General features: G+C 38.2%; 1 protein-coding gene across 2 annotated transcripts; it reads left to right on the plus strand.

Annotated features, from left to right (window-relative positions):
- Positions 1-904: 904 nt before the first annotated feature.
- Positions 905-21583, plus strand: myo5ab (myosin VAb). 2 transcript variants are annotated; one of them, XM_056239199.1, is made up of 40 exons: positions 905-1096; positions 1624-1734; positions 4326-4497; positions 5028-5172; positions 5271-5427; positions 5543-5686; positions 6079-6160; positions 6322-6429; positions 7000-7106; positions 7244-7509; positions 7586-7667; positions 7766-7906; positions 7991-8116; positions 8207-8290; positions 8640-8774; positions 9354-9451; positions 9529-9615; positions 10137-10245; positions 10458-10669; positions 10756-10912; positions 11457-11696; positions 11792-11986; positions 12978-13071; positions 13325-13473; positions 13622-13735; positions 13823-13960; positions 14074-14130; positions 14224-14448; positions 14656-14693; positions 14800-14880; positions 15809-16007; positions 16112-16205; positions 16401-16547; positions 16736-16890; positions 17040-17126; positions 18066-18216; positions 18301-18583; positions 20903-21077; positions 21171-21251; positions 21352-21583. In XM_056239199.1, exons 1-40 carry the CDS (start codon positions 1070-1072, stop codon positions 21502-21504), a joined length of 5406 nt encoding a protein of 1801 aa, XP_056095174.1. In that variant the 5' UTR covers positions 905-1069; the 3' UTR covers positions 21505-21583. The 2 variants fall into 2 exon arrangements, with proteins under 2 accessions (XP_056095174.1, XP_056095175.1); XM_056239200.1 differs by lacking the exons at positions 905-1096; positions 1624-1734; positions 4326-4497; ... (1 more) ...; positions 5271-5427; positions 5543-5686 and having other exon boundaries at positions 6080-6160; positions 6326-6429.
- The last annotated feature ends 113 nt before the right edge of the window (positions 21584-21696 follow it).

A 21696-nucleotide genomic window follows, 5' to 3' on the forward strand; every position in this document is an offset into this window, starting at 1 on the left:
TATATATTTTTTTTGTTCGAGCGATTATATTGTCAAAGACAAGATGATGAACAAAGAGTTTCTGGTAGCATCAGAGAAGACATGGATATACAAATAACCACCTCTCGTTTGGAGTATGCATTGCTTTAATATTCCTGAGCGGGGTGCAGTAACTCATAATCGCCACAAGGCGGCACTGTTTTCGCGTCGGTCATTGCCACGGCGACTTTTTTTTTCTTTTTTTTTACGGTTCACACAACTTTGGTCACAACGTGTAAAATAAAACAGAACAATGAAGTATATTGCACAAAAGTATTGGAAAAAAACAAATATCAAAGGAAGAAGACTGGCTCGTTCCTATACCTGGCATGCTTAAAAGAAACGGGCAAGGATGATTGTCACACAGAAATAGAACAAGCGGGAAGAACACGTTAAATATGAAATGGGCGTGGTTTGGCTTACCGGAAGTTCGTTCTAATTGGTGACATGCGCTAAGATTAAATGATATTTTGCTTAATAATAAACAATATTGAATAAGGTTGTAATTTTTTACAATCTATTTATATTTAATTGGTTATTGAAGTTTTTCAGCGTCTTTATTCTGATAAATAACTCATGGCGTTGTCAAGTGGTATCTGTTACTTTTCTCAGCGGTGTCAGGATGGACCAATCAGGTTGATTGTGATTATAAGGTGATTTGTTATTATTATTTATTTAATAAAAGTTTCCATTTATATGCCAGATATTTGTATATTCATAATTAATATGATAAAAAGATTACACTATTTTGTGTACACACATTTCCAACGAGACAAACCCCCTGAGATTTGAATGCAGCTCAATGGAGGAATCAGCGTTTTGAGCCGCCAAGCGCCCCCTGGTGGAACAACTCATCATGACCCATGAGCACAGCTGTTAGTTATTAAAATGTGCCACTCAATGTATTTCCCCGGCGGCTGTCACACTTCTTCCACACCACCAGCCAAGAGATTGCAGAAACTTTGGCGTTTCTCAATGTCTGTTTTCTAAATTGTAGCAGACGCAGAGAGTTGTGATGTTTCTGGAGTAACGGGAGTTTAGGCGGAGCTCAATGGCAGCGCCGGAGCTTTACTCGAAGGTATGAGTTTAAACCATAGACTGTAAAAAATGGTTTAAACCCGGCTAATTTCACATATGAGTAATGGAAACATGTGAGAAGTTTTATCATTTAGACAGTTTATCATACAGGACTTTTCCTGGTTTGTGGGAACTTAAAAGGGGCTTACTGGAATTTAAGTTTTTATTTTATTGTAAAACATTATTTAGATTGTATCCAAAACAAACTAAGAACAACGGAACATATCAATTATATTTCATTGTTTGAAATATTAATGCACTCATAAAACAATCTGATGGTTAATTACAGTTGAAAGAAAAGCAAATAATAATAATAGTAAATAAAAATAATATATTAATCTGAGTTGCCACTCTAATTGTAGCTAAATCAGTCCATTTTACAACATTTAAAATTGCATTTCTTGTTTTAAATATAAATGCATTGATAAAACAATGATATGCTTGATTGAAGTTGAAAAGATGCATCTGCTTTGAATTGCATTAAATAAATACTGTTATTCAAACTAACTTGGTGTTCACCTCCTGCAGTTTGCTCGAGTCTGGATCCCAGACACCACAGAGGTGTGGAGATCAGCAGAGCTGACCAGAGACTACAGGCCCGGAGACACCGTCCTACATCTGCGGCTCGAGGATGAGACGGTGAGAGCATCAAACACTTACCCCTGCTTTCACAGACAAGGCTTAAGTCTAGCCCTAGATTAAAATGCATGTTTGAGTTGTTTAACTGAAAGCAATTTGCACTGACATATCTTAAAATATTAATTTTGTCATTTTTTATCATTGTATCATTTGCACATCAGCACATCATTTTTTTTTCTAAGGCACATTTATAAAAAGCTACTTAAATGTCCTAATTAACTAAGGCTTAATTCTGGTTTAATCTAAGCCTTGTCTGTGAAACCAGGCCTTTGTCTTCAAAAAGATTTCCAGATGCACCCTGTTCTTCATCTGATGTTAGAGAAACCCTGTTTTGATCTTGTTTACCCATCCAACATGGGTATTGTGAAGGGAAAGTATACAAATTAGACCAGATCAGGTGGTTTACAGCATTTAGGGCAGCTTGAGTCAGCATTGAGTCAAGTTTGAGGCAAAGTTGAGTCAGACTGGTGGTGAACAGGACGTTGTGTGGAAAATAATGGGTGTGGAGTTCCAATTCCAGCATATTTCAGTAACTACACCCATTGCTGTTCCCACAATTTATTTCACTGGTGGCAACTGGTAACGTTATCATTGGTGTAAAAGTCACTAGGCCAAAGAAAATGATCTGTGAAGCTTAGCTTGTGGTTATCCTGAGGTAAATGTATCTCCTGTCTGCAAGTGTGTCACTGATAGCAAAAGCTTTTGCATGTTTTATCCTGCTGTTTAAGCTACATGTGTGTACAAGATGACCTGATGAACTTCAGTTTAATTAAAGACTTCGCTCTACTGACAACTATGCTGTTGATTATGACGAAAGCAACAAAAAAAAAAGCATGTACAGTGGAAGTAAAGTATTGAGTAAATGTAATTAGTTTCTGTACCTAAATATCTTTTTGGCTACTTAGTAGTTTCACTATCAAAGATATTAGCAACTCTTACTCTCTACTTGACTACATTTTTGAATAAGTATGTACTCTTTAACCCATTACATTTGTGATGAGTTATGTAATTACTTGTTACATTTTGCATGGCAACTAACTTTTTCTGCAGCTGTTTATTTCTGCTACAAAAGTGATATCGCCATCTACAGGGCATTAAAGGTACTACATTTTTGGCGTTTTTGCCCTTACACACCCAAACTGGTCAACAATGCTACTTTATGCAAATGTGAGTGCATTTGCAGGTTAGTTGTTGAATTGCAAGCGTTTCATTTTATGAGAAGAGGACATGGCTGCAGTTGAAACCAGTCCAGTGCAAGGAGGCTTTAACTATTTCATTTTACTTAAAGGGGTGGTTCAGGATTTTGGGCATCGGGCCTCATTTCCAAGTTAGCCTTAGGGTTATTTATCAGTGGAGACAGTTTTAAAAAATTTTCATCCAGTCGTTCCAGTTGCATAGTTCGCCGGTGCTAGGCTAGCGCGAGTCAACGGTAACTGCTAGCCTGCCATTAAAAACAGTTTTACCCACTCCACAGTACACCAAAAGCAAATAAATTATAACGCCAGACTATCGATGTAAATGTCTGTTAAGAGAATAATGTTAGAAATCAAACTACCCTTTCATTGCATTGCAATAGTTATACTTTGTTCCCTGTATTTATTAGCACAGTCTACAGCAGCGGCGGAGTGATATGTAGTTACCTAGGCAACCGAGAGAGGTAGAGAGAGAGAGAGGTAGTACAGGTAGTCCCGATTGTAGTGCGCTTCGGTTCTGCGTTTACTTTTCGGAGCAGTACTAACCGGAGCAAAGTAAAATTCCCCCTCTGCTGAGAAACTAGTTCCTGTAAATGTATTGCGATCATTGAGATGCAAGAGTAGTTTGATTTTTAACATTTTTCTCTTAACAGACATTTACATCGATAGTCTGGCGTTATAATTGATTTGCTTTTGGTGTACTGTGGAGTGAGTAAAACTGTTTTTAATGGCAGGCTAGCAGTTACCGTTGACTCGCGCTAGCCTAGCACCGGCGAACTATGCAACTGGTACGACTGGATGAAAATTTTTGAAAACTTTGTCCACTAATAAATAACACTAAGGCTAACTTGGAAATGAGGCCCGATGTCCAAAATCCTGAACCACCCCTTTAACATTATTTTACTTATCCAGTGTATTCAAGAGACCTTTTTGATGGATATTGGTTTACTTAAACCCTTTTAGAGCACTTGAGCGTAACTGAGGCTTGAGTGTTTGTAGACGTCTAAGAGGCTGTTGTGTCGACCTTGATTTACTGCGATATTGAGGTGTTCAGTTTTACTTCGACTTTAGAAAACACGTGATTGGTTGCTCTCCTCACAAATCAACCGGTTTTTGTTTTTCACTGGTATGTCTGTTAGGTGTTGAGGACTAGTGCATCTTTGAGACTTATTTCAGTACGAGTAAAATACTTTAGTACTGTTAAAATCAGATCATCTAAGACTTTTATTCGAGTGGTATTGGAATTGGTGACTTGTGACTTGTCATTTTTGCTGTACATTTACTCAACTATGGTTTTCAGGCACTTTTTTCACCTCTGAAAGGCAATAGATTTCCTTTTAAGAGCATTTATAGTTCTCCTGATGAGCTTCAGCTGAACTGTACTGTCTTTTTTCACAGGAGTGCGAGTACAAGCTGGACCCGAAGAGTGGCGTTCTGCCTCATCTTCGTAACCCGGACATCCTGGTGGGCGAGAACGACCTCACGGCTCTCAGTTACCTCCATGAACCGGCCGTGCTGCTCAACCTGCGGGTCCGATTCACAGACTCCAAGCTTATCTACACCTACTGCGGTAATGAAGAATGACACCTCACCTGGCCATGACATGGCTTTCTAGATATATTAAACTCAGACTTTCCTGTTTAATTGAATGTCTGTTTGAAATATGTATGTCTCAGGAGGGCCTGTTCAATATAGTCTGATAGTTTCACATTTAAAAATTTTTTTTTTTAGATTTCTTTGTATTTTTATGTAATTAAATCTAAAAAAAATAAATATATTTTGCGTGTTGTTTAAATGACCTGTAGACTTTGGAACTTCCATGAGCAGCAGATATTACTAGTGAATATGAACCATAAAACATGACTTAGCAGAGCTTGTCATATACACTGCACAGCTCATTAGACTTTGAGTTATGGACTCCTGTTCTTAGATTAGACTGTTTTGCATACAGTATGCAAAGTAAAAAAGAAAAGAAAAGAGTTTTGCAAAAATAAAAATGCAACAATTGCACAAAAAAAAGCATTACAATTCAGTCTGACCTTTGACACAGACCTCAAAAAGTTGTATAACTCAAGATATTTGTTTTTAAAATTATAACAGGGATCATCCTGGTTGCCATCAATCCATATGAAAGTCTTCCGATCTATGGATCAGACATCATCAATGCTTACAGTGGGCAGAACATGGGTGATATGGACCCTCACATCTTCGCTGTATCAGAAGAGGCCTATAAACAGATGGCCAGGTATGTGCACACACACCTTATTGCAATAGAAATAGCGTGTCTAAGAATATGTCCATAGGCAGTGACAATGCTATCTCTCCTCCACGTCCTCCTGTAAGAGACGAGAAGAATCAGTCCATCATCGTGAGTGGAGAATCTGGTGCAGGGAAGACCGTGTCTGCCAAATATGCCATGCGTTACTTTGCTACAGTCAGTGGATCCTCTGACGAGTCCAGCGTGGAGAAAAAAGTGCTGGCGTCCAGTCCTATCATGGAGGTATGACTGCGGTTAGATACCTAACTTTAACTAGCTAGCCTGTAAAAACTCCCTAGACATCAAACAGATCTATTCCAAGAAACTGTGTGATATCGAGGTTTTCATCTGTGTGCAGGCTATAGGAAATGCCAAGACGACGAGAAACGACAACAGCAGTCGCTTTGGGAAGTACATTGAGATTGGATTTGACAGGAAGCACAACATCATAGGAGGCAACATGAGGACGTACCTTCTGGAAAAGTCTAGAGTGGTGTTCCAGGTTAGTTTTATATTCATTCGTCTCTATACTATATAGTGATTTAAAGAGTTTGAATGACCCAAAAGTCATCAGTAATTTCAGTAATATAAAACTTGGTAGCTTTTATCACTGTCTACAAGTGCTGAGGAACATCCAGAGCTGAAGTTCAGATATGCTAATGGTTGTTTAGTTTCTGACACGCAGTGTAAGCGGTTGGCCAATCACAACGGACTAGGCCAACTGACCAATCAGAAAGTAGACTCTGGGAATGGAGGGGTTTAGAGAGACTGAATGCTTGATCGAACGCTTCTAGACACTGTAGATAATGAGAAAATAAACATATGTTTAATGTATTTATGTGGGAATGTCGCTTGACTTACACTAAAGGGATCAGTTTCTGTTTCCTGTTTTAGGCGAGTGAGGAGAGAAACTATCACATCTTCTATCAGCTCTGTGCCTGCGCCCATTTACCTGAGTTTGAACCTCTAAAGTTAGGTAATGTGATACTCATTCTGGATTGTGTTTATAAATAACAGTCAAGTAAAGCATAGGGGGCTGTAGCCTTTAAGTCAACCGACAGCTGATATTTTGTAGTAAGAAAGGTAATCTTTTCATCTGTTCATCACTTCCCCTTAGTAACCAGTCTTTCTCTTAAGGTAGCGCTGATGACTTTCCCTACACTAACCAAGGCAGAAGTCCCGTCATCGAGGGAGTGAATGACCTGAAGGAGATGCAGGCCACAAGGAAAGCCTTTTCACTGCTGGGTATGAATATTTTAGCTTCCATGTGCCATATGGTGTTTTGTACATCAGGATCCCATTTGTCTCACTTTTATTGTTTTAACTTGTTATTAGAATGATAAAAAGGATCACATCTTTTATTTAAATGTTTTACATAATTTATATATATATATATATATACACACAGTGTATATATATATATATATATATATATATATAAATTTGTTTTTAATTATTTAAGTTTATCCTTTATTTATTTAAATTTGTGTGTTTTTTTTATTTATTTTATATTGTATTTATTATATATTTTTATATTCATTTTTATTATTATTTTTTTTTTATTAAACGGTCAGGTTTCTGAAGACCCAATAGGCATTAGTATAAACATTTAGAATGTTCAGAATAAGCCATTTTGCAGCTTAGTTTAAAGTCTTTTTGGACTAGGGAGAAAATTACAGTATGTTTTCATAGTACATAAAGCTCTTTTACCTGAAAAGATCAAAAAGACAATTAGATTCCTCATGATATGAGCCTGTTTAATGGTTCTTAGTTTAGTCATTCAACCACAAACATGCCAGTATCTGCCGATTCCAGGAATTACTGAGGCACACCAAATGGGTCTGTTCCAAATCCTGTCAGCCATTCTTCATCTGGGAAATGTAGAAGTGAAGGAGAGAGGATCTTCTAGCTGCGGCATCTCTGTAAGTCGCAGTGAGAATGCAAGAATAAATGATTGCTTTAATTCACATTTTGCAAAGTTGCTTTGGACGAAAGCATCTGCCTAATGATTAAATGCAAATGCATTTTCACGCATTGTGCATTTTTGCATTGTGTCCAGGATGAAAACGGCCACCTGGCAGTGTTTTGTGACCTCACTGAGGTTTCGTATGAGTCCATGGCTCACTGGTTGTGCCATAAAAAACTCAAGACCGCCACAGAAACCCTAAACAAGCCTGTTACCCGTTTGGAGGCCGTCAACGGCCGTGACGCTCTCTCGAAACACATTTACGCCAAGCTCTTCTCCTGGATCGTCGGCCAGGTCAACAAATCCCTGAGCACTTCCTCCAAACCGCACTCGTTCATCGGTGTCCTAGACATCTATGGGTGGGTGAGCTGCTTCTTTATACTTTATTGATGATAAAAATACAGTTCCAGGAAAATGATGTTGTATTGTGCCCAGGTTTGAGACGTTCGAGGTGAACAGCTTCGAGCAGTTCTGCATCAATTACGCCAATGAGAAGCTCCAGCAGCAGTTTAACATGGTCAGCATTTTCAAACATGCGTCAGCTGCTCCAGCATTCACGAAATAATCAGTCGTGTCCAAGCACATCACGACTCACAGAAAGCATTTCCCCTCCAGCACGTGTTCAAACTGGAGCAGGAGGAGTACATGAAGGAGCAGATACCATGGACGCTCATCGATTTCTACGACAACCAGCCCTGCATCAACCTGATCGAGGCCAAGATGGGCTTGCTGGACCTTCTAGACGAAGAATGCACTGTAAAAACCATTATTAAACCACAATTGTTATCATTGTTTTTTTTTGTGATGAACTTCTCAAATTCCTTAATTTGATGCATCCAGATGCCAAAAGGTTCAGATGAATCGTGGGCGCAAAAGCTGTACAACACTCACCTAAAGAAAAGCTCTCACTTTGAGAAGCCGCGCATGTCTAACACAGCTTTCATCATACTGCACTTTGCAGACAAGGTACATGAAGAAAAATATGCAGCTATTATGTGTTCATATAGGAATTCCTATGAGTCTATCTTATTATATCTCTCTCTATATCCCTTTTAGGTTGAATACCAGTGTGATGGATTTCTGGAGAAAAATAAAGACACAGTCAATGAAGAACAAATTAATGTGCTGAAGGCTAGCAAGGTGTGTTTACCTCAACATAGCTCACTAAGGACTTTTCTGCCAGAGAAATTCAGCTTCTAGTGCTCCACAGGAACATGTTTCTGCTTGCGAAATGTTATTCAGTGACTTAAAAATAGAGTTATGATTCAACATGGCTTTGGAGAAGTGTCGCCACCTGCTGTTCGTTCATAAACACCGTTTCTGGATTCCTAGATCTGTGGTTCTCAACTGGAGGGTTGCAACCCATCACGGGTGATTCAAGAGTGTTAAATGCAAATAAGCAATTGAGAACCACTAATATAGAGTGTAATTGTCACAGGTAGCATATAAGTAAGGTGTTATGCATCTCGATCTTTTGCTATCCTCACAGTTCGCCTTGCTGGTCGAGCTCTTCCAGGATGAGGAAACACCTGCGGCTCAGAGCACCACAGCAACATCTGGTCGAGCAAAGATCGGACGCTCCACTCAGTCTTTTAGGGAGCACAAGAAATCGGTTGGACTGCAGGTTAGAGTTGACCAACAAAGCCATGATCCGTCACTGTTATTCATTAAGGCATCATTCATATTAATTCACTTAGATATACAGTATATTACCCTTCAAAAGTTTGGGGTCAGTATGATTTTTTTCGAAAGAAGTTCATATTTTTATTCAGCAAGGATTCATTAAAAGGATAGTTCACCCAAAAATGAAAATTTATATAAACCTGCATACATTTCTTTGTTCTGCTGAATACAAAGGAAGATATTTTGAAGAATGTTGGTATCCAAACAGTTGATGGGCACCATTGACTTCCATAGTATGAAGAAAAAAACACTATGAACGTTAATGGGGACATTTTTCTGAAACATTTTTAAAAATATTTTCCCATAACCCATAACTTTTGAAAGTATTCTTTGGTATTAAAAGTTGTAGTTCATTGTATCATAAAAGATGTCTTGTGCCTTTGTCCTTTTCACCATTCATAAAGAACACGTCTGGGAAAATGACTTCCAGAACCAAGGCTGCTGAAAAAGCACTGTTATGCTCTTGGAACAAATCTTATCCACCCATAGAAAATAAGTGTCATTTGTTTGATGTTTTCAGTTCCGGAACTCTCTGCACCTGCTCATGGACACGCTGAACGCCACCACCCCACACTACGTGCGCTGCATCAAGCCAAATGACCTTAAAGCCCCCTTCATGTCAGTAAGATGAGTTCAGAGATAATCCACCATTATGTAATACGGGTCATTATAGTTTCCTCTCTTTCTGTCTCTAGAATGGACCCTCATCGAGCCGTTCAGCAGCTCAGAGCGTGTGGGGTCCTCGAGACCATTCGTATCTCAGCCAAAGGCTTCCCTTCCAGGTGCTAATTCAATCACTGACATGTCTTACTAGGCTGAACGTGATTTCACCAAGTACAACATGTTCCTTGTACACGTTGTACTTGTACACGATCATTTCTAGTACTTGTACACGATGATTTTAGGGAGAAGTTATGGTTAGGGTTAGGTTTAGGGATAGGGATAGGGTTAGTGCTTAATTTTCAGACAGGAATGTTGTTTCAGGATCAACAAAACATGTTAATTTCAGGAGCATGTCTTACTTGGACACTTCTTACTAGTATCCATTCTGCTTGGAAACTGATTTGTTGTGATTAACTTTAGGGAACCACTCAGATGTGACTAACTCAGAAGCACCAATCTTGAAAGTTTTTGAAATGGTGAACTAATAGCAAAATTGTAAATCAGTAAAAAAGTATTGTGTTCAAGTTTAAAACTGCTTTAGATTTACATAAACTGGAATTCTACGAACCCAGCTTTAAATATTCTAATGCCTTAACTGATCTGTGTTTGTGTTAATACTGCTTTAACTCCTTCTGGTCAGGTGGACTTATCAAGAGTTCTTCAATCGCTATCGTGTTCTAATGAGGAAGAAAGATATCCTCTCAGACTGGAAGTTGACCTGCCAGAATGTCCTGGAACGGCTTGTGCAGGTATTAGACTTGTCTTTGTAAACATAAGTAGCATTCTTATTTCTTTCTTTATACAAAGAGCACATTAGGCTGGTATAAGCTGATCTCCCATCCATAAAGTGCCAGGAAAAGGACAATTCTGACGCTGCTCAGACATCTACAAAACAGCTTAGGTTGGTTTAAGATGTTTTTATTTTTAAACAGCCTAATGTTACTCCTTTCCCTTTCTACAGAACAAAGATAAATACCAGTTCGGAAAAACAAAGATTTTCTTCCGGGCCGGACAAGTGGCTTACCTGGAAAAGCTCAGGGCGGACAAACTCCGTACGGCTTGCATCCACATCCAAAAAACCATCCGCTGCTGGCTGGCCCGCAAGAAATACCTGCGTATTCGCCAGGCCACCATTACCTTGCAGAGATACACGAGAGGACACCAGGCTCGATGGTGGGGGACGCTTGGAAATTTTGTAGACTATCAGTTGCTGGTTGGAGACTAAACCAACAGTGTGTGTTTTATCTGCCCTCGATTAGCCTGTGCAATAACCTGAGAAGGACACGGGCCGGAGTGATCTTTCAGAAAAACACACGCATGTGGGCGGCGAGACGACAGTATCTGCGACAGAGAACAGCAGCGGTTCTCATTCAGAGGTTACTGCGCGGATACACAGCCAGACTGGAGTACAAACGGGTACGAGGCCAATAACATGTTTTTGAGGTGTAGCATAGCAGAGGAAAAAGAAAACTGCTTTCAGGAATGAGTTTTTTCTTAGTACAGAGAGTTGCTAGTTCTCTTTCATTGAAAGGTGCGGTCAGACTCAAAATAATTACACACAACACATATGCAACAGGATATGATGTCATGCACATGCACATGCACTGTTTCAGAATAAATAATAGTATATTTACAACATTTTGAATTTATTATATACCATTTTTTACTTCAACACTAATTGAATTGATGTGAAAATGCCAATAGTGAGTTTGATTTCCAGACAAGAAATCAATCGGTTTTCTGTTGATCTAATGTCTTTTTGCTTTACAAAAGTTTACATGGAATCCATTGACCTTATTTATAACCAGCTCCATTCTAGTTCTGTCTCTCAATCAAGTTCATCCTACATTTTCTGCTGTTTCAATCAGGAATACGTTACATTACGGAAGTAAAACGGGCTGTGAATGCCGTTTCATGTTGGATTGGGGATGAAACCTTGTAATCTTGTTTTCTTTCACAGCTGGTGTTTGAGCACAAGGCTTTACTGATCCAGCGCTGGGTGCGTGGCTTCCTGGCCCGCTGGCGTTACCGTCGCATCAAGCGTGCCGTGGTGTATCTGCAGTGTTGCGTGCGCAGGATGCTGGCCCGTCGAGAGCTCAAGAAGCTCAAGATTGAGGCCAGATCTGTCGAGCACTTCAAGAAGCTCAATGTCGGCATGGAGAACAAGATCATGCAGCTGCAGAGGAAACTGGATGAGCAGGTGTCCTTCGGCGTTGTTTTATTCTCAGGACATTTGCACTGATATCTGAGGAGGAATTCATGTTTTATTAGCAATGTTTTCTCATGTGTCTTCAGCATAAGGAGAACCGAGAGCTTTCTGAGCGAATGAGTGGACTAGAGAGCCACAGTGCTGCTGATATAGAGAAGTTGCACATACAGCTCAAGTCTCTTCAGGAGGTGGAAGAGGAGGCCCGTCACCGTGGAGACCTGGTGACATCGTTACAGGAGGAGCTAGAATTGGTCCGTCAGGAGCTGGAGAAGAACAAAGAGGTAACATGTTTGTTCTCAAAAAAAAAAAAATTGTAATAAAAAAATTATATATTTTTTAAATTTATTTAGACAAAATACTATTTTAGTAGTAGATTTTTAATATTGTCATTTATCAACCATGACATATAATATGAAATTTTTTTTTTTTATATATATATATATATATATATATATATATATATATATATATATATATATATATATATATATATATATATATATATATATACACACACAACTGTTCAAATGTTTGGGGGGCACTACGTTTTTTTTTTTTTTTAATACCATAATTTTATTAAGGGCACGTTAAATTGATCAAATATGACAATAAAGACTATTAGAATGTTACAAATTGATTCTAGTTCAAATAAATTCTGTTTTTTTGTGTCAGAGTTTCCACAGAAATATTCAGCAGCGCAACTGTTTTCAACAAATGTTTCTTGAGCAAATCATCATATTAAATTGATTTCTGAATGATCATGTGACAACGAAGACTAAAGTAATGATGATGAAAATTCAGCTTTGCATCACAAGTAATGCAACTTTTAAGATATATTACAATAGAAAATGATTATTTTACATAGTAAAAACAGTAATATTCTGAAATATTATTACAGTGTTTTTTTTATCAAGCAAATGCAGTATTGGTAAGCTTAAGCGACTTTCAAAAAAATAAAAATAAATCTAACTGACCCTAAACTTTTAAACAGTAAATGTGTAACATGTCCATAAATATGGTAATTTTGTGGTATTACAGTGATGGTATCAGATGGTAATACCATGAGTCTACCATGGTATTGAATGATTATCACGTTCATGTACTTATTGCTATTCATTGAAGTACCTTAAATACCATAGTATATGTCGAAAAATATGGTAATACAATATTCCCATGGTACATATTGAAAGCTGGATTTCGAAGACCACTTGTAAAGGTCAGAAAAGGACATTTATATTTTGTATAAAAAGTATACATGCTTGATATCTGCAGATGGTTGCTGATCTCAATGAGAAGAACACACTGCTGAAGAGTGAGAAAGATGAGATGAACAGAGTGATCCAGGAGCAAGAGCAGCAGATAAGAGGTGAGTGTGTTCATGTTGTTTTGGCTTGATGGAGGAAAGCTCCAACTATTATTACTTTTGTGTTTTAATGACTATAATATTATGTCTATAATATGTGGAGAAAATTAACCATTAGCATTCATATTCATCTTAATGGCAGTTACTCTACAGAATTGGTTAGCAGATGCACCAGTCATGGTTAACAATGTACAATAGGCGGATTTACATGTCAGTAAAGTGATTTAATAAACAAATAATCTTTTATCTTGAACAGAAATTCCCGAGTCGACCCAACAGGAGTCCACTGAGCACGTGCAAGCCCAGCTGAACGAGGAGCGATTCCGTTACCAGAACCTTCTGACCGAACACCTGAAACTGGAGGAGCGCTACGCTGATCTGAGATCAGAAAAAGAGGCGGCTTTGGTACGATATTTCATGCTACTTATACAAACATGAGATCACAATGGAGAAATTAAATAATGATATAGTTGGTAAGTTGAAACTGGTGTTAAAGGAACCCAATATTGATCAATATTATAAACCATTTTTTGTCACTAATCTTTCTAAACAGGATCTCTCTAAACTGGGTCATTACAGAGCCGACTCTGGCTACAGCAGCAGCCAATCAGAGAGCATCCACAGCTCTGTGCTCACAGGGTCAGAGGTCAGCTCTCTAGAAAGAGAGGTCAGTTTCAAACGGCTGTATGGCTCTTGAGTTCCTCTAGATTTCTTCGGTCATGATAGAATATAATGGATGTGTTTGATGCGTCAGGACGCTGTGCAGACGGCAGCTGATGTGTCTCTCCTGATGAAGCTGCAGAGGAGAGTCACTGAACTGGAGAAGGAGAACATGGACCTGCAGAGTGACATGGACACCAAAGAAGAGCAGCTACAACTGGAGCGAACTAAAGTAATTAGTTATATATTTCAGAATAACCAAAAAATAAATTCTGTCATCATGTGCCATGGTTTCCGAACCATGACACAAACCAAGTTATGCATGCTCTTTCTCTGCATTTTAAGGAACTGGAAGATTGTCAGAGAGTATTAGGGGCTGAGAGAGACTATGAGGCTCTGAAGGTACGAAAATACACTTTGTCTCACCAAATAAACTCTTTGTTTCTCTTTCATGCATTCTGAGAAACATACAAGTGTGTGTTCTGGTCTTCTCAGCGTCAGGAGCTAGAGTCTGACAATAAGAAGCTTAAGAAGGATCTGCAGGATCTCCGTCAGTCTCTCAGTAAGGGGAAGGGGTCAAAGGTGGCGTCCCCTGGAGGTCAGGCATATAACGTGGTCCTCGAGCAGCTCAACTCCACCAATGAAGAGCTGGAGGTGCGAAAGGAGGAGGTGCTTATTCTGCGATCTCAGCTGGTCAATCAGGAGGCATTTAAACATAAGGTAGGGTGCAGACTTTTTTCTGTCAGCCATTTCACATGATTCCATATGTGAAAATCTAAGAGATAATATGTGAGATGATTCAAATAAAAAGTAATACAAAATAATAAATTGCATGTTACATTATTAAATATTATATATTTTTCGCCGTCTCTCATATATCGAAGTATAGAAAAATAAATCTGCTTAGTAAATACTTTCTCTTTTCAGGAAACAGGAGGTGAAGGAGATTCAGGGGACTCAAGCAGGTAAATCTGCTTTTATATTTCATAAATTTGTATTTATCCCCATGTTCACACTGTAACATGCAGGTTTCCTTATAATGGAAGTCACTCATGAATCTTTCTCTCTCAGATCCCCGACTTTGGACCTTCATGAGCTGAATGAGGATGGAGAGCTCTGGATGGCTTATGAGAGCCTGAAGGAAACTAACAGGTGAAATAAAATAGATTTAATATTCAAAGACTTGACCTTTCTCATACACACTAGCACACTACATGCTACACACCATCAAGAAATTTGTTTCCTTATATTGAGGAAACAAAGGGGCTAAATGCCCCGAATTAAAGGGATAGTTCACTTTGAAATTAATTTTTGGTATGTTTTAGCTTACCTCAAGAGCATCCAAGATGTAGGTGTCTTTGTTTCCTCAGTAGTTTCAATTTTGATATTTTTAGGTCAAACCGTTCTTGTCTGTCAGTCATATAATGCAGGTCTATGGTCACCACCTCAAAGAGCATGCACAGAGAAGTCCAAATTAAACATGATTTAATGACTCGTAAATGTAAGTACACCTTGATGGCCTAAGACACGAAACGAACGGTTTGTGTGAGAAAACGAACAGTATTTATATCGTTTTTACCTCTTGTAAACACAGCCACGTCCAAGTGATCTGAGGGCGCGGGCGCTTCGGTCTGCGCAAGCGCCGGAAGTGATCTCTCGCGCGTGTACGTCACTCATTGTTTACACAGAGATTTCGGAAGTGTTACCTTTCACTGTGAAGATCTAAACATATTTAGATATATATCGAAGTCGTCTTCCATTGCGATTTCCTGTATATCAACAGACAACGTTGAATTTTTTTCGCAACCGTGCGAGAGATCACTTCCGGCGCTTTCCGGCGCTTGCGCAGACCGAAGCGCCCGCGCCCTCAGATCACTTGGACGTGGCTGTGGTTAAGGACGTGGCCCTTTAAGGAAAATTGTTTTTAATGGTCAAGCAGAGTTTATACAATCTTTTTGATGGATATTGATGGAAACATAATTTAATGGTAAAAAATTTTTAGCGTTTCAGTGAATATATAAAAAAAAAACTGTGTACCGTATATCTTTTAAGTAAAATTTAAATGCATCTTTCACTGCAGGATTCTGGCATCTCAGTTGCAGACACAGGGACAGTCCCATGAGAAGGAGGTGGAGGGTTTGAGGGCGGAGCTTCAGCGGTTAAAGGCGGAGCTTGGCCAGCAGCAGCAGATGATGTCAGAAAGCTTGGAGCTTCCGCACGACGCTCGAGTACAAGCAAGCCTGCAGCACGAGATCAGTCGCCTCACGCAACAAAACATGGTGCGCATACACTCACACTGACACATCTACATGTACTGACAACAATTCTATTCTATATTCAATTCTATATTCTTCTGTATTAAAATGATTTCTGTCAATTATAGGACCTCTTGGAACAGACGGGAAAACAGGACAAAATGGTCCGCAAACTAAAGAAATGCCTGAAAATATATATGAAAAAGTTTGGGGAGCCTGAGGGTAAAGATTTTTTATTTTGAATGCATAATATCAAAACTATAAGTAAAGATTGGACTGATTAGGATGTTTTTTTTATCATCTTAAAAAAATTGCAATTGGTTTTGTAGACAGATTGTGCCTACGTATGAATTACTGTTGGACAGGCATTCCAGGATGATTTTTATGTGGAAATATATGTTTTTTTGGTGGCATCAGGTGTTCATTTCGAGCAGTCCTCTCCAGAGAACGTGGTCGGAGAGAGCGGTCGCACGGTCAGTATCGTTCGAAAAGAGAGGGATTTCCAAGGCATGCTGGAGTACAGGAAAGAAGACGAGAACAAACTGTTCAAGACACTCATCACAGGTGATATGAACAACGTAAACATGTAGAATATCAACACACTAAAAAAAAACTTTTTTTTTTGCTTCATCAATGCAAAGATAAAAGGAAAGAAGAACAAATTGACTCCTGATTTATTTGCCTTTGACTGTATTTTCTATTCCATTGGAAAGAGTAATTTTGTTTTTTGATTTATGTTATTAATCTACCAGAGCTCAAACCCCGAGGTGTCGCTGTGAATCTGATCCCAGGCCTGCCTGCTTACATTCTCTTCATGTGTCTGCGACACGCCGACTACGCCAACGATGACCAGCGGGTCTCCACCCTCCTGAACTCCTCCATCAACGCCATCAAGAGCGTACTGAAGGTGAGACTCACAGACAGAAACTGCAGGAATATTAATCCATGGAGATGACCGTGAAACATCTTTACATGAAAAAACATTGTCCAGATTGAACAAAACATCTGATAAATGATACTGTGACACTTTTTAATAATAACTGACTGTTTTTACAGAAACGGGAAGAATTTGAGACAATTTCATTCTGGTTGGCAAACACCTGTCGCTTCTTACATTGTCTGAAGCAGTACAGCGGAGAAGAGGTAGGCATGATGTCTGGCTGTGTTTCATATCCGAGTGTGCCGTCTACCTAGAAAGCATTTTAGGCTTGAAGATTGTTTCAAGAAGTCAGCAGCAGCATTAATATCTTTTCTGACCTTCAGAAGATTCAGTTAAGTTTTTTAGTGGGAATTTTTTTTCTGTTATTTAGGTATAACCCCAGCAAACAAAAATATCCTGTATTCAATGAACGTTTTACCAACGGTCCCATTAAGTTATGAAAACGTTATTTCTGAATGTTCCCTGTTCGTACAAAAAGTGCAGTTTTTAAAAACGTTTAAAAAAAAAAAAGGGAACATTCCATTTTATAATTTGGCAGACATTATGGGAATTTTACTTTTGACTAATGAGTAGTAATATTCACACAAAAAAACTAAAACATTTCAGATTTTTTTTTTTCCATGAACAATGTATGATGTTAACATTTTAAGAACATTATGAAAGACCAGATAACTTTGAACATGTTCAGTTAATGTTACTGAAAGAATGTTTGTTAATCTTTGAGAGAACCTTGCCATAATTTTAGCTGGGACTCTAGTTCTGTCTTTAACTCTAATAAAGCACAAAAAACACACAAATATTAGACTTCTCAGAATAGAGTTATTAGCGTAGCAACGTGCTAATATCACACTCTATTGGAATTAACTATAGCTGTCAATTTCTGTGTTTGGTACAGTGTACTTTAGTTTTTCACTTTTAGGAAACAGCTTCTAATGCAAACAATATATAAATCGATAAAGCTAAAAGTTTTGTAAAAACATTTAGCTTTCTGTTGAAGCTAGCTGCAAATATTAGGAGTAAAAGTTTGGAACCGTACGTTCACATACATGTGGATTTTTTTTTTTCTCTTTTTAATATATTTAATTATTCACTGTTATATGAATGCTGACCTAATATTTTATGTCTTCCTGACATTTTTTTAGGGCTACACAAAGCACAACACCCCTCGACAAAACGAGCACTGTCTGTCAAACTTTGACCTGTCTGAGTATTGCCAGGTTCTGAGCGATCTAGCCATCCAGATCTACCAGCAGCTCATCAGGGTCATAGAAAACATTATTCACCCCATGATTGGTAACTCTACATGCTCTGATCATAAAGATTTCAATATTTATTATACTTCCTCTTCTTGATCATTCCCTCTTGTCCTCATCCCAGCACCAGCCATGTTGGAGCAGGAGACCATTCAGGGAGTGATGGGTGTGAAGCCCACAGGAATGAGGAAGCGCACGTCCAGTTTCCCAGAGGACAGCTGTCACTCGCTGGAGTCCATTTTGAAACAGCTGGATGTTTTCTATTACACCCTGCTCCAGCATGGCAACGACACCGAGCTGGTCCGACAGGTCATCAAACAGCAGTTCTACCTCATCTGCTGCGTCACACTAAACAACTTGCTGCTACGCAAGGACATGTGCTCCTGGAGTAAAGGCCTGCAGATCAGGTACTGACTGGTGATGGGGAGGCGATTCCTCAACTCTTAATAGCCCTAGTGTCGTTGCTGTGTCTAAAAACTCTCACTCAAGTGTAGAGAGTTAGAGCTGTCGCAGAAACAACATCACAGTCATATAGTTTTATCCTACATTGGCTGTTATTTTATTTTAAAAAAGCAACGTTATGTTGAAATTAAAGGAGCTGTATGTAAGAAATTTATTTCAATTAATCATAAAATGGCCCTGAAATGTCACTAGACATTAAGAAATCATGTACATTTCAAATACTTATATCACTGACAACAGTAGTCTGGCCAGGATATTGTCATTTAAAAAGTGCAGTTGCAGCCCTCAACTGATGTTGATGTTGTCATGTTGTGTTTTGGTCTGATGCTCCACCCTCCACCTATCTACCAATCACGAAGTCAGTAGTGTTGCGGCATCCGGGTTGCCAGCTCTGCTCTAGTTACCACAGCTGCAGCTCGTCAAGTTCCTGCTGGATCCTGCAGCCGATCTGGCAACCTCGAGTCAGGGAGGAGGGGGAGGGGATACACCACTCTACAGCAATTTGAAAGTGATTGCAGTACTAGTTTTGGCCACAATCTTACATACAGCTCCTTTAAGTACCTACCTGGTTTTCATTTTTTATATTAATTTGGTTTGCCATTGTATCCGAATTTGTGTTCGGTCCGTGTATCTTTTGGTCATTTGATTTCTTGTTTGGAATCGAATAAGGAGAAATGAAAACCAGCTCGTTTATTAATTTTTTTGTTTCGTTTAAAAAACGAAAAATTGGATTTTGGCTCCATTTTTCGTTTGTGGTTTACAAATCGGTTTATGGGTTCGATATTTAATTTGCACACTTTGGCGGCGCTGAAACGCCCTTTTCATCTGATTGGTCAAACCGCTCTGCCTTCAGTACGAGCTTTTCTTTTTGTCAGGAGTGCGGTTATATATAGGCCTATATGTTGGCTTTCTCAAGCCAACATAATAAACAGAACTCAGAGAAACATCGACCAATTCAGTATGTAATAAAATTGTATTAGTTTTATAATAAAAACTAATAACATTTTAAAGGTATGCCGTGCTCTTCAACTGACATGATTTTAATTAATCCCAAACCCTGCTAATTTTGTAAAATACAATTTCGTAAATTTTAAAATACTTACGGTCACTGATTCTAGCTTCTCTCTTTTCTGTCTCTTTCTTTTCATGTGAACTGAGTAGGCTACACATGCTTTCATTTATAAATATAAACTTTATTTCTATTCAATTTTAAAAATTATTTAGGCCTAAACTGTACATGTCACACACACCTTTTGATGTAAATAAAAGACGAGAGTGGTAAATGTTACGGACATATTATCATGGTACAGTTCAGTTCATTTTTATTTCCACTTCCCTTTTATCCAAAGAGACGGAAACCATTTGCACTGTATTTATCAATGGGAAATGCATCATGCTGAAATAATATGTCATATGTTGGCCTACTGTGGCTCACATTAATGTGGTCGCTTGCAAGTCGCAGCAGCACGAGATACATGAAATATAGGCCTATATGGCAAAAATTAAGTTGGATCAACTTAATTTTGAACAATTTAAATTCTAAATATTAATTGAGTTGGCCCAACTCAATTTAAGTTGATCCAACTCAATTAATATTTAGAATTTAAATTTTCTAAAATTGAGTTGGCCCAACTCAATTTGAATAGTTCAAAATTAAGTTGGCTTAACTCAATAATTAATATTTAGAATTTAAATTTTCCAAAATTGAGTTGGCCCAACTCAATTTAAATGGTTCAAAATGAATTTGATCCAACTCAAAAATTAATATTTAGAATTTAAATTTTCCAAAATTGAGTTGGCCCAACTCAATTTAAATAGTTCAAAATTAAGTTAGCTTAACTCAATTAATATTTAGAATTAAAAATTTCCAAAATTTGTGCACAAGCATAGCACAAAAATGGAAAGAGCTAAACAAAGAAGGAAAAAAAGAAACGGCAAACAGATATTAATCATGGTACATAAACTATCTCTATATTTCTTCAAAAAAAGAAGTAAATTTTTTATTATCAATTATTCTTAGTGATATGATTTAAAGATTTCTAATGTGAAGTAAAATAAGTAGGAATTTTCTTAAGAAACCTCTATTAATATTGCATTTGTTTATAATAATTTTATTGTCTATTGTAGTTTTATTGTACAAAAAAAATATTTTATATACAATTTGAAAAATGCAAAACAGAATTTCTCTGGTTTATTTATATATGTATTTAAAATGTAAAATATTTACTTTTTTTTTTTTATGTATTATTTTTCCCCTCACACAGGTATAATGTGTGTCAGCTGGAGGAGTGGCTGCTGGATAAAGATCTTCAGGGCAGTGGAGCTCGTGAGTCTCTGGAGCCTCTGATTCAGGCGGCTCAGCTTCTGCAGATCAAGAAGAAGAGCCAGGACGACGCAGACGCCATCTGCACCATGTGCACGGCTCTCACCACCCAACAGGTGTGTGTGTGTGTGTGTGAGGAGAATGGAGCCTTTCAAATGATACCGTGAGTCTAGTTCTAAATTTGCTGTGTCTGTGTTTCTCTGGGACAGATTGTGAAAATCCTCAGCTTGTACACACCAGTGAATGAGTTTGAGGAGAGAGTGTCTATATCATTCATAAAGTCTGTACAGGTGAGTCATTTCTCAATGTTTTTAAATGTATTTTAAAGCAGATATTGTTCGATTTAAAAAAAAAAATTCATGGTTAAACACTTCTTCTCCCACTCCACAGAATTTATTAAAGGATCGTAAGGAGTCTTCTCAGTTACTGATGGACGCTAAGATCATTTTCTCAGTCACTTTCCCCTTCAACCCTTCATCTGTGGCCCTCGAGACCATCCAGCTCCCCAGCAGCCTCAATCTGAGCTTCCTGACGCGAGTGTAAAAACACACCAGTGATGTCATCACGGATCCTACGGGACAGAGACTGGAGAATCCATTTTGAAATAAAGCCTTGGATTGTATTTATTTGGTCACATTTTCTGGGATGATTGTTTACACTTCTTGTATCACTATAAAGGATTTCACTTTAATAAGAGATGAATTTTAAACACATTTCACTATATTTTCAAGTTTA

This window comes from Rhinichthys klamathensis, unplaced genomic scaffold, assembly GCF_029890125.1.
Source record: "Rhinichthys klamathensis goyatoka isolate OS25496 unplaced genomic scaffold, OSU_Roscu_1.1 h1tg000557l_1, whole genome shotgun sequence".
Taxonomy (NCBI): domain Eukaryota; kingdom Metazoa; phylum Chordata; class Actinopteri; order Cypriniformes; family Leuciscidae; genus Rhinichthys; species Rhinichthys klamathensis.

Bases quoted from the DNA above. Each gene is read 5' to 3' on its own strand.
- myo5ab (XM_056239199.1), top strand. From the start codon at position 1,070: ATGGCAGCGCCGGAGCTTTACTCGAAG. The intron at 1,735-4,325 runs GTGAGAGCATCA...CTTTTTTCACAG, and splicing joins TGCGGCTCGAGGATGAGACG to GAGTGCGAGTACAAGCTGGA. The intron at 10,670-10,755 runs GTGGGGGACGCT...GCCCTCGATTAG, and splicing joins AGAGGACACCAGGCTCGATG to CCTGTGCAATAACCTGAGAA.